Source organism: Eumetopias jubatus, unplaced genomic scaffold, assembly GCF_037043125.1.
Source record: "Eumetopias jubatus isolate StellerSeaLion01/CBP00866 unplaced genomic scaffold, mEumJub1_p1.0 scaffold_7, whole genome shotgun sequence".
NCBI lineage: Eukaryota > Metazoa > Chordata > Mammalia > Carnivora > Otariidae > Eumetopias > Eumetopias jubatus.
Genome location: NW_028274813.1, coordinates 8,610,031 through 8,622,844, shown reverse-complemented (window position 1 = coordinate 8,622,844; position 12,814 = coordinate 8,610,031). Strand labels below are relative to the sequence as shown.

At 38.6% G+C, this 12,814-nt stretch overlaps 1 protein-coding gene across 3 annotated transcripts in view; it reads right to left on the bottom strand.

The window, feature by feature from the left end:
* The window catches only part of ATG2B (autophagy related 2B), a 79,943-nt gene that overhangs the window by 51,753 nt on the left and 15,376 nt on the right, over window positions 1-12,814 (bottom strand). For all 3 annotated transcript variants that reach the window (XM_028099012.2, XM_028099013.2, XM_028099015.2), the window contains exons 2-6: window positions 9,154-9,316; window positions 5,993-6,145; window positions 5,417-5,519; window positions 3,926-4,088; window positions 2,850-3,029 (exon numbers count right to left, since the gene is read on the bottom strand). In XM_028099012.2, the coding sequence (XP_027954813.2) occupies window positions 2,850-3,029; window positions 3,926-4,088; window positions 5,417-5,519; window positions 5,993-6,145; window positions 9,154-9,316 (762 nt within the window). The remainder of the gene's footprint in view (window positions 1-2,849; window positions 3,030-3,925; window positions 4,089-5,416; window positions 5,520-5,992; window positions 6,146-9,153; window positions 9,317-12,814) is intronic.

Sequence of the window (12,814 nt, the reverse complement as noted above, 5' to 3'; positions counted from 1 at the left end):
ATTCTAAAAGCAAAAAATATTACACAGTAATGCCGAGAAGCTTCCATGATCAGAGAATATAATGTATTCTCCAGGAATAACAATCCTCACTATTACCTTTTTCTGAGTGTTGGGGCACTATGCTTTTACTACATTTCCACTCATTCTAGAAAGGCATCTGTTTTACAGACGAGGACATGGAATCATAAAGATCTGCACAAGGCCATCTACAGACCCAAAGCCAGGATTTTAACCTAGGCTGACCTAGATGGGAAGCCCTCACTCCTCCCATGCTATGGTTCTCGGTGGATTTGTTTTATGGAGCTCCTTGCTGACAGCTGCCATCCCAGATGATGAATCAGCAAGGAGTTTAGGCTGGGGACAGTGGGAAAATCTCTGATTACATGCCATATTTAAAAATTGGTTTTTAATTTCTTAGTATTGAAAACATAATCTCTGACCTTTATTAGGATGGATTATCAAGAGTTTCACTTCTAATGTTCATAGAAATATTATTTGTACATTCTAAATTTGGCATACAAAGAACAAAGCAGCTCTTACTTTCCTCTGGAAACAGAAAAAACAGAACATAACTAAAATAATTTCAAACTCAATATGACAACAGTAACCAAACAAAATGTCTATAAATTCAATACATACAGCTCCTCTATTTTCTTATACGCTCCTGAAAGTATATGCTAAAACTGAACATGTGAACTATCAAGCTGACACACTATTTGGGGTGGGTACCATCTCAGAGAACTAAAAAAAATTTTTTTTAATTTATTTGAGAGAGCGAGAGCGCACACATGCACATACAAGGAGGCAGGGGGCAAAGGAAAAGGGAGAGAGAGATCTCAACGAAGACTCTGTACTAAGCGAGGGCTCAATCTCACGACCCTGAGATCATGACCTGAGCGAAAATCAAGAGTCGGACACTTAACTGACTGAGCCACCCAGGAGCACCCCCCCCCAAATCTTTCATAACATTTTGATCCCACAGTTGAAAAACCTGTGGATCTAATGAACATTGGTGAGACTAAAGATCTGACACCTGAGCACCCCTAACCAATGCCATCTCTGTCTACACAGCATTAAGTTTATGGGACTTATATTTCTCAAAGCTAGTATCTAGAACTTTAGCCTTCATTTTCATTAAATAAGAACAAAAGGTACTCAAACTCAAGTTACAACACAAAAATTACCATGTAGACAAGGATGTTAATATCTCCAAATATCAAACACTGGCTGGCAAACAATGCCATCATGCTATAAATTCCAGATGTTCACTTGTCACCTAATACAAAGATGTCCAAAAGTAACATCGAAAAGGCACTTATACAGGGGCGCCTGGGTGGCTCAGTCGTTAAGCGCCTGCCTTCAGCTCAGGTCATGATCCCGGGGTCCTGGGATAGAGCCCCGCATTGGGCTCCGTGCTCCGCAGGAAGCCTGCTTCTCCCTCTCCCACTCCCCCTGCTTGTGTTCCCTCTCTCGCTGTGTCTCTGTCAAATACATAAATAAAATAAATAATAATAAATAAATTTTTTTTAAACAGGCACTTCTACAAATCAACACCTAATGTGCAAAAGTTCAGGTTTGCATAAAGATCAAATATACAAATGTTGAGGACTAGCTAATCAAAACAGAACTATAAAAGTGACTGCCTTTTATAGAAGGCAGTCAGAAGAAGGAAGGTTCTTCCTTCTTCAAGAAATAGCTAATGCATTCCCCAGAGGCATGGGCGTGTTAGTTTCCCCAAGGATGTTAGCACCTCAGGGGATTCCCTGTCATGCTGAAACAGACCTATGGCTTTCCTGTTATTTTATGAACAGGCTTAAGACCTAGTGAAAGGATCTCATACCCCCTGGAGGTAGGACAGAGCAGTAAACAAAGGAGAGGAAGTAATCAGCAACAGGAAGGTTGGCATTCTGATCATCACCTTCCTCTGCTTCTAACTGTAGCCAGGTGTGCCAATCCAAGGATGGACTGCTGGAGATCCTCAATCGTCTGAAAATCTTATGTGCATGCACGAGTACTCAGTTGCTCCCTCTTCCATGTCCCCACAGCAATGTCTATACCCTTTATTATACGTTGTATTAAGGCAAAGACAGTATTCCCCTCTTCTCTGCATCTCACCCAAGAAACTGCATAGGGCCTGGCATCCAGTTTACTCCAACATCTACAGCTAGTTAGCCCAGTGAGTAAACAGATGAACAAATCCTGATATTTTCTTAAACTACATTTACAGAGATTATATAGAAAATTTGTTTTCAAAGTTTGAAAATAACACTTCAAAGACATTTTTAACAGACTAATATAGGCTTCCTGATTCTCCAGCAGACTGTTCAATACTGTTCCCTAAGAACCAAGTGCAGCTGTCCCCTAAGAACCAAGTGCAGCTGTCTTTACAGGGTCTTCAAAAAGCCATGAGACATCATGAAAAAAAAATCAATCTCTTTTCATAAACATTGTACAACTATAAAAATGGTCATTCCATTCAAAACACATCTAGGTGGGCATTTTTAGATGCATACAATTAAACACCTTCTATAGTCAACTTCTTACTTCCATATTCTTCTCCTTTAATGATGACAGAAAGTTTTTAACAAATTCCTAATTTATTAACTCATGAATGTTTCTGAACTGCTAGAATGGGCGAAAGTGAGTGCAGGAGACAGTAGTAATACCTGAGCCTGAGCAGAGGCCCTGAGACCTAAGGACAGAGGTACCAGCTGAGATTAAGAACACGGACTCCAGGACAGAGGGCACCCTAGTTACAGGACAACCCACAGTGGCCAATTGGTGGGTCACTACAAACATTAAATACTTGTACTTCTGTTTTAACTATAGAAAATGACACAAATACTGACCTTAGCTCCAGGAAGTACTTCATTCTGTTTCAACGTGAGACTCAACTCCAGCCTACCAATTAGCCCTCCAATCTGCACTGGGTCAGAGGGCGCTACCTCTGGTAAATTTCTAGTTAGTTGTGGGTGTGGCTCATATACAATTTTGGGATTCCAACTAGGTGACAGCTTTGGCTCAGTTTCCTATAATAAGGCAATTAAGAATAAAGTAATTCTTTAGAACATCTTAGTATAAATAAACCAAAATGCAAAAAACAAATGTCAACTTAAGAAGAGTAAAATATTTGACATGAAAAACTGTACTATGTGACAATGAATAAACCAGTGTCTTATAGCTAGCAGGAAACAACGGTAATAAAGGCAAATCATGGAAAAGGACTTTATGAAAAAAAAGCACATCTATTCAAATTACAGCAATAAGAAAACATAATAGACATTCTATAATTATGAAAATCTGAAATAATGTAAAAGATAAATTATGGAAGGACTGATTTATAAAAGGGCTCTCTACTCTTAGAAAGGATTAATAAAAAGTTCCTTAATTATAAAACATTAAGATATAATTTGTAAGTTTTCAGCCATACATTCATTATGTAAGGTAAATGTGAACACTGCTTTTGTTTTTATTATAAAAGGGTATTAGTTGTTAATATACCATTTTCCTACAAGACACAGTATCCAATGTTATACCCTGGTAGGAAAGGCATTAATCATAAATGTTGAGTATTTTAAAAAAAACTCTGAAATGTGGGTCTCCATTACTGAATATTTGTGTTAACGTCCAGATCAGATGGAAACTCACTAACACGTATTTTATATCCTAGCACAATTTAATTGCCCTCCTTTAAACCACTTATTTATTTTTAAATTTATTTTTTTGAGAGGGAGAGAGACTCTTAAGCAGGCTCCATGCCCAGTGCAGAGCCTGATGCTGGGCTGGATCTCACAACCCTCAGATCACCACCTGAACCAAAATCAAGAGTCAGATGCTCAACCTACTGAGCCACCCAGGTGCCCCTAATTTAAACTTTTTAAAAATCTATGATTAGTGTTTGGTTTTTTTGTTTTGTTTTTCTTACCGCTGGTGCAGTTGAACACACTGGGGAAGATTTTGCTGACGCAGAAAACTCCTCCCAGAAGAGAGATACTCCGGAGAGCTGGAGTAACTTGTGAGCAAAGGCTGTGGGCTGATGCACGTTAATTCCTGAGGCCTCATCAGCAGCTTCATCACAGTAGACAGTTCTCAAAGTTCAAAACAAAAAGCGCTGGCATAAAACTCCTAAGAAAACCTACTTGCAAGTCTAAGAAACACACATAGCTTTTTAAGGTAAAGAGTTTTTCAAGTGTTAGCACTTAGAAAATGCCTAGAAGGTTGTCAACATTAGTGCTTTACTACAGGAAATGTTTTCACCAAGAGAACCTCAGCCTCAAGAAGGATAATTTTATGGGACCCCTAAACTGGAGGAAAAGATTAATAACTTCCTAAAGTTAGCCTCAAGGAAAACAATTCCTGTGCTTCCTCACAAACATCTCTTAGTAACAGTGAGACAGCATTTGGCTCCAAGTCACAAGTCCGCAATGAATGATATTTTTTGAATTCTTGTGACTATTCTATGAGTTATGACTCACTTCATTTTCAACAAAATACAGAATGTAGTTCTACATGAGATTTTAGATACTTTTTAATATACCATTTCAGGTAACACAACCTAATTTCAAAAATCTGCTAACAATAACTGTTTCACTAATAGGTAATTTTATGATAGAAAGACAGAAACCATAACATATCTGCTTAAAATTGCGTAAAAGCCCCCAAAAGTTCCCTATACAAAGTGTCTTCAGTGCTCAGTGGAATTCCGCGTATTTCTATCACGTTAAGACACAGGTGAACAGTGACTACCCCAAGGGCAACCCTCTCGGGTCCCCTCCTTCTTTGGGTGCTTTGTACTATCTGTACATTACTGTACTCTCAAAAAACTTTGCTGCCCACCAAAAAAAAAAAAAAAAAGTGACTATCTCAAAACGACACTCAGCTATTTATAAGGCTCCCAGTGGGCATACACAGAAAACTAAGTCCTGGTTTCTATCTTTTTAAGTAAATCACTATTACACAAATACTCCCACAGAATCCTCTCAGAGAAAACTGCAGGCTTAGGCTTTCTCGTGAAAGCAGCACTCAGATCAAGCACAGGAAAGCAAAGAAGCCCCTCGCGTTAATGAGACATGCTGAAACAGGGCATCGCTCATATGAAAAAACTCCAACTGGAGTGCCTTAAATTTAGCAGCACTGATACATTCATGATTTTTATTTGATATTAACTAAAAGAATCATTTGCTTTGAATTCCACACATTATATATAATTATACCTCAAATGGTACTTTAAGTTTTCAATAAAGGGATTAGAACATATCTTGGAGAGCAGAGCTTTACTCTAAAAACATACAATGTAGTAACTCAATTGCATCACTTCTAATCTCTAAAACCATCATGAAATCTAATGAAAGTCAGATCTTACTATTTATAAAAGAAAAGAATAGGGTCATTTATTCTCAGATATAAGAAATCTTACCTTTCTATTCGAATTTCAAGTGCAGTTCCAGTTTTGGAATTTTCTGGCACGTGTTCAATTCTCAAGACAGTGTCTATAAAAGTGACTTTTACTCTTCTTAGTACTAGAGTAAACAGGTAACCATCAACATGAGACCACATGTATACTAAATAAAAACTTCTAATGAAAGGAATATATAGTAGCTTAATAAGAACTTACAAAATAAACTGGTAGTATTTCTTTCCTTAAAAATCCCCAAATCTTGAGTTTGGTAATAAACATTTTGCCTTACTGAGCACCTAACAGATACCTGTGCAATGCCCAACACACTCTGCTGAACTCTAAACCCTTCATTACACAAGCATAATAAAGGAAACAGGGGAAAAAGAAAAAAAACTAGGGTACAGAAGGACATGAAATTAAATTGAATATTTAAAATAACCTCAATTCTAAAGTTCTGAAGTGAGAACAGTAATGCCTTAAAAAAAAAAAATCACTCCAATGGATTTTCCTTATACAAGGCTTACTAAAGAAAGGTACTACATTACTAATTAAAAAAAAAACTAAAATTTTTGAAAGTACTCCATAATGCCAAACCTGTTTCAATGGTTTCAGCAAACTTTTCAAGTCCTTCAAAAGGCTGCGATGCTTCTCCTTGTTCATCTGTTAATTTCTGGCTAAGACATTCTTTTGCCAATTGCATACTGCTGGTCATGAAACTTGACCAATACATAGGTTCAGAACCAGTTGCTGCAGAAAATATAGATTAATCCTAAATAACTTCTTATAGTTACAACAAAGCAGTTTCTTAAAATGCCACATTTGAAATATATTCTTACCCTCCAAGAGATATTTAACATCAGGGTGTTACCTAGGCATATGGTATTCTAGAAATTACTCTTGAGATTTAAACATCACCTTACAATAACGGAGAAGAAAAAGGAAAAAAAAAATTAACAGAAAGAAGTCCAGAGACATGCTCTCATTAAATATGTATCTGTCAAATGTTAATTCATGAATTCATTCAACAAGTATCTAATGCATGCATGGTACTGTTCAAAATACTGTAGAACAGGGGTCAACAAATTTTTTTGGTGAGGGTCAGATAGTAAATAGTTTAGGCCCTATCACCTCTACCCTGACTACTCAACTCTCTCGCTCTAGTGCAAAAGCAGCCAGAGAGAATAAGGAAATGAATGAGTATGGTAGTGTTCCAATACAAATTTATTTACAAAAATATGACAGATCAAATTTGGCCTACAGGCCATAGTTAGCTGACCCTGCTGTAGGGGACCGAAAAATAATGATTAATTCTGCCCTCTGAGAGCCTACAATATATGGAAGAAATGAGATGTGGTTAAGAAGAATTAGTAAGCAACTATACAATGTCAACAGAAAACACAGCTAAATCAAGAGGTTAATTCTTCCCACAGACAGAATTTAATGGAAATCTGGTAGAGGTGGCTTCTGACCTAGGCTTTAGAAGGTCAGTATAAATGTAGATAAAACAGAAGAACATCCTTGGAGGAATCCATGAACTGGGAAAAATCCTTTTCAGATCATCCCTCATCAAAGAATTGCACTACACTTCCTTCCATTATTCAAAACAAACTAACAGATTACTAGAATTACCGCCTTCCAAAATGGAATTTAAAACCCTTCTCATGGAATATTTTTAAAGGCAGAATATTTGACTTTCCATAGGAAAATATTATTCTATCTACTCATCATGGTTAAAAAATAAAATATTCTTGTTAATTAAATGCCATTATCAAGGAGGATTTCCATGCATAGACTACCAATTTTCAAAGTACAGGTGCTATTAATTCTAGTAAGCATAATTTAAACTTTGGTGTTCCAGACAGCACTCAGAATTGTAATTCTTCAAGTATATCTTGACCAACATCACTTGTCACTCAAAGAATTTAAATTCAGAATTTAAGATGATTTAGATCATGACTCTATCGTCTTATAAAACACACACACACGCACGCACGCACACACGCACGCACGCACACACACACATACTCCAAAGTAGAAAATCTGAGCTACAACAGAGCACAGTGGTTAAGAACATGGACTCCAGAACTAGACTGCCTGGGTTGAGATCCCAACTTTCCACTTAACTACCTATGATCTTGGACACGTTACTGAATCCACCTGTGCTTCAATGTCCTGCTCCATAAAATGAAAGACAACAAACCGCATCTATTTCAAAGAGCTATGGTAAGATAATATTGGTAAAGCACTCACAACAGCATCTGGCATGCAAGGAGCACTATATACATGTTTGATAAGTCAGAAAACGGCATACATATAACTAAAGCTACCACACGGATACACTTATAAATAACTTACTACTACTTTAAAGCTTTTCCCTCCCAAACTTTTCTTTTGAAACTTTTTAATCCTAAGGAAAAGGTGAAAGAACGGTACAATGAACAAATGCATAGGCTTCACTTAGATTCATCACAACTATATACGCACACGCAAATACCCACACACTCTTATCCTTTTGCTGATCTATCTGAAGGTAAACTGCAGGCATCATAACACTCACTCCTAAATACTTCAGCAGATAACTCTTAAGAATACAAACATACCCGTGGCAAAAGCTCAATAACATGAACACACCCAAGAAATGTAACAATGACAAAATACTATCTTCTATACATTCCACACCCAAATTTCCCAGCTGTCCCAGTAATATCCTTCATAACAAAAACACAAACACAGGATTATCTACTTCAGTTATTCATGTCTTCCTCTTCTCTAATCTGGAACAATTCCTCTACTTTTCTTGTGTTTCATGATACTGATACTTCTTAAGAGTACCAACTGGTCTATAAACCAGTTAGTCTATAGAATTTCCCTCATTTTGGATTTGTCTGCCTTCTTCCTTATGCTGTGATTCAAATTAAGCACTTTTAACAGGAACAGTATATATATGATGTGTCCTTTTCAGCCATCACTCAGGACACACATCATGGCAGTTTGACCCACTACTGATGAGATTAAGATTGACCACTAGGATTGTTGTGGTGTCTCTCAATTTCCTCCACTGTGAAAGAAACATTTTTCTCTCTGTAAATAACATGTAATCAATGGGAGGTATGTCAATACATCTCAATATCAAGCTCAACAACCTTTCACCAAATGGGGTTAGCATTCATTGATGATTACCACCGGTATCAATTTTTTTTTTTTACCATGGTGGCCAAAAACATAGTGATGGTCTATCATTTTTTCTACTCTAGTAAGTAGATACTCTACTGCAATAAAGAGCTTTCCCTTCTTCCTGCCTCCCTTATATACTGAATACTTATTTTTAACAGTATGGACTTAGAATTGTTTTTAATTCCAAGTGTTATAATCCATTTATTGTCATTATTCCCAGATTTGGCCAATGAGAACACCTACAAGCCCAGTCCTCTGTCCTTTTAACACTTCTCCATCAATCATTAAGCACTTCCTTGGTTTCTGGCACAATACTTTGAAACTTTAAAATACAAGTCACTTTACATAATCAGTAACAAATAATTAAACCAAATCATCAGTATACTAAAGTTCCCATGGATAAATAGGGCAAGAAGTAACTCTAAAGGTAAAAAATCACCCCCAAGACCTAATATTTTATCTACTGAAAATCTCACAATGCTAAGTAATTAATTACTGAATTTAATACAATTAGGTTACCTTCCCAATCTGTGAAGAATACAAACAGAAACAAAAAAACCAGAAACACGTAACACACCTACCTAGGCGGGGTCTAGGCCGGAAGACCATTTCTAGCCCTTTCACTTCCAGTGCACAATTCTCCTGTAGCAAGGAGCCCCATGGAACTGACAGAGAAATTGACTGTATGAATCCTTCAGTGACTTCTAAAGGCGCATCTGCCGACTCCAGGATCTCATTGAGACACTAAAGAGAAAAACCAAGTTGTATTTTGAAATCACAGGAACAAGAACTCAAAATTGTTAATTTATTCAAAGATGCTGAATATGCTCATATGTGTGTGTCAGACACTAGGAATAAGGAAAGCAGAGTCCAAGATAAAGACTCCCCATCCTCACGAAGTTTACAAAATAGCTTACCATGAAAGACACACATAATTAAGGTGTGATGAGGTACATGAAAGAGGAAATATACTATACTCTTTGAGCATGTAATAGAACCTAACCCAGAGATCCAAGACAGGCCACCTGAGGAACAGCTATTTAAAAAGTGAGACCAGAGGCTAAGGAGTTAATCAAGCAAAGTGGTCCACAAAGAGACAACAGTGTATGGAAGGAATCAAAGAAACCAGAGGTCAGAGAGTGCAAGCCCACATATTTGAGACGCAAAACTTTATGAAAAGGAAAAGCTGCTTTAGGCTCTAGTGTAGTGTGCTAGGGTGATGAGCCAGAGATAAAGCACACAGATAAGGGAGAGTGAAATCCAAACAGCCTTGTAATTCATGTTAAAGAGTCAGACTTTTATCTCAAAAGCAAAGTGAAGCCCCTGAAAGGTTTTAAGCAAGGGCACCATGATGAGATCAGAACTGGAGGGGAAACAGTTTCACTACCAAGCCAAGCATGTATTAGAGGAGGGCAAAATTCAGGCAAAAAGGTCATTCGGAGTAAGAGAAGCTAGGGAGATTGGTTTGGCGAGGACAGTGACACTGAGGACAGTCAGAAGTGGGCAGATTTTTGTAGAATATTAGGAAGTAGAATTGGCATCATGAGAAATAAAGAAGGAATGAAGAATGACTTCTGGGTTAGGGACCTGGGCAGCTGGTTAGCTGGCAGTGCCATTTACTGAGAAAAAAAAACCTGGAGAATCAGGTTAGGGGAAGCTCAGGAGCTGAGTTCCAAAGAGTATATGTGAGCAGGCATCTAGGTGAGATGTCCAGGAGGCAGCCGGATATTCTAGTCTAGATGTCAGGAGAGCCATCTGGGCTGAAGATACAGAAGGGCATTATGAATCCAGAATGTCAATGAAGCCCTAGGGTGAGGAGAAACAGTCTTTGGGAACTTATGCAAAGTTAAATGACAAGAGGCCTAGGACTGAGTCCTGATAAACAACAACATTTAAGAATTAAGAATTGGGCGGGCGCCTGGGTGGCTCAGTCGTTGGGCATCTGCCTTCGGCTCAGGTCATGATCCCAGGTTCCTGGGACCGAGTCCCACATCGGGCTCCCTGCTCCGCGGGAAGCCTGCTTCTCCCTCTCCCACTCCCCCTGCTTGTGTTCCTGCTCTCGCTGTCTCTCTCTGTCAAATAAATAAAATCTTTAAAAAAAAAAAACAAATACAACTTAAAAAAAAAAAAGAATTAAGAATTGGGGGCGCCTCTGTGGCTCAGAGAGTTGGGCGTCCAACTCTTGATTTCGGCTCAAGTCATGATCTCAGGGTCGTGAGATTCAGCCCTACATCAGGCTCCCTACCGGGCATGGAGCCCCACTTGAGGAACCTGCAAGTAAACTAGAAAAAAGCAAACAGAGAGATAGAAGGAAAATCAAAAAAGCCTTACATCCCCCCAAATCATGGAAAGACAATTTTAAAAAGTGGTGCAGTGCATCAAAAGGCAAGAAGAGGCCAAAGTTTTTAAGTGTCCACCCGATTTTCTGATATTTAGGGTACTGGTGATCCAACTGAGAACAATTTCAATGGCGTGGTAAGGAAACCAGACTACAACAAAAGGAAAAGAGAATGGATGTAAATATAGTTAATAGAATAATTAAGTGTATTTCTTAACATACTTCTTTTTGACAATGTACTTTATAAATTAAAATAACAAATATTTATTAAATGCCAGTTTATATGTAAGGTACTTTCTGCACACAACAGTGAATAGCAATATCGTAATTCTTTGTCTACAAACCTAACGCTGAATGTTTTGATATTTAGACTGGCTCACATTTTATCATTGGAGGCTACTACTTTAAAAGGCTTTCTTCATGCTGTTTGTGTAATCCTACAGACTTTCTGAAGAGTACAGGGGCATGGGTGCTTTTAAGGTAAACACATTCAGATCCTCAATCCACAAATACATTGTTCTAAAACTGACCTGCCTGAGAAGAGTACCTAACCGTGGCACCATGTTGGAACTCCTCTCACATACTACCTTGTACAATCTCCGTCCTCCCACTTCGCCAAATGGGCCGATCTTTGCCCTTCCTGAATCCTCCTTTGTGCACTGCCTAGGGTATAAAAATCTCCAGGAAGCACCAGCAGTAAGTTTGTTAGTCTTTCCTTATCTATACATATCTTTGGCATGACACTCAAAGTCAAAGAACTAAGTGATGTTGCTACTACAAAAGCCCTTCAATTCTCATCTACTTATTTATGACTCAAGCCTATAACTATTTTAAAAATTTAGAATGAAATTTATGATGAGCCCTATCAAATACTAGTTGTAAGTATATTCATTTATGGACACATGAACTAATCAGGGAAGAGCGGGAAAACCATCTACCCACATCATTAAGAAATGTATTTCCAGGGCACCTGGGAAGCACATTCGGTTAAGTGTCTACCTTTGGCACAGGTCATGATCCTCGGGTCCTGGGATTGAGCCCCACATCAGGATCCCTGCTTCTCCTTCTCCCTCTGCCCTTTCCCCCGACCTCCACTTGTGCTCTCTCTCAAATAAAATCTTTAAAAAAAAAAAAGTATTTCCAACAGAAATTTTTATGTTTAGTTTTTCAAATGTATATTTATATTGTTTTGATCGACTGCACTTATAATCATAATACTCACACTTCCAGAGGAAAAATGTTAATAAAGCCTAACGATTACCTAAAGGAAATACTGATATAGTCAGTATGGGAAGCGCTTAAAGGAACTAAGGAAACCACTAAAAAACTCAAAAGACATCAAGTGAGGAAATCATTAAAGGAATTAAAATGGTAATTAAAAGGAATTAAATTTTTAAAAGGAATTAAAGGAAATATTGAGCAAGATGGCGGAGGAGTAGAAGACCTAAATTTCGTCTGGTCGCAGGAATTCAGCTGGATGGGGATCAAAGCATTCTGAACACCCAGGAACTCAACAGTAGATTGAAGAAAATAGCAGCAACTCTATGACAGAAAAGCGACCACTTTCTGGAAGGTAGGACGTGCGGAGAAGTGAATCTGAGGCGATATTCGGGAGGACAAACGGCAGGGGAGGGGGCCTCCGACGACCGCTTCTGGCAGGTGCTAGAGCCGCGGAGCACAAAATCGGAACTTTTAGAAGTCGGCTCCGCTGAGGGACGTCGCTCCAGTGGCTAAGCGGGGGTGGAACCCTCGCGGGACAGTGTGGTCTCAGGACCCTCGGGGTCACAGAAAGACCGGGGGTGCCTGAGTGCGGCAGAGCTCCCAGGGATCGGAGCGGGGAAGCCAGCTCCAGAGACGGAGCCCAGGCGCGGGCTCTCAGCTCGGGGTGGCCATAAACCGTGACC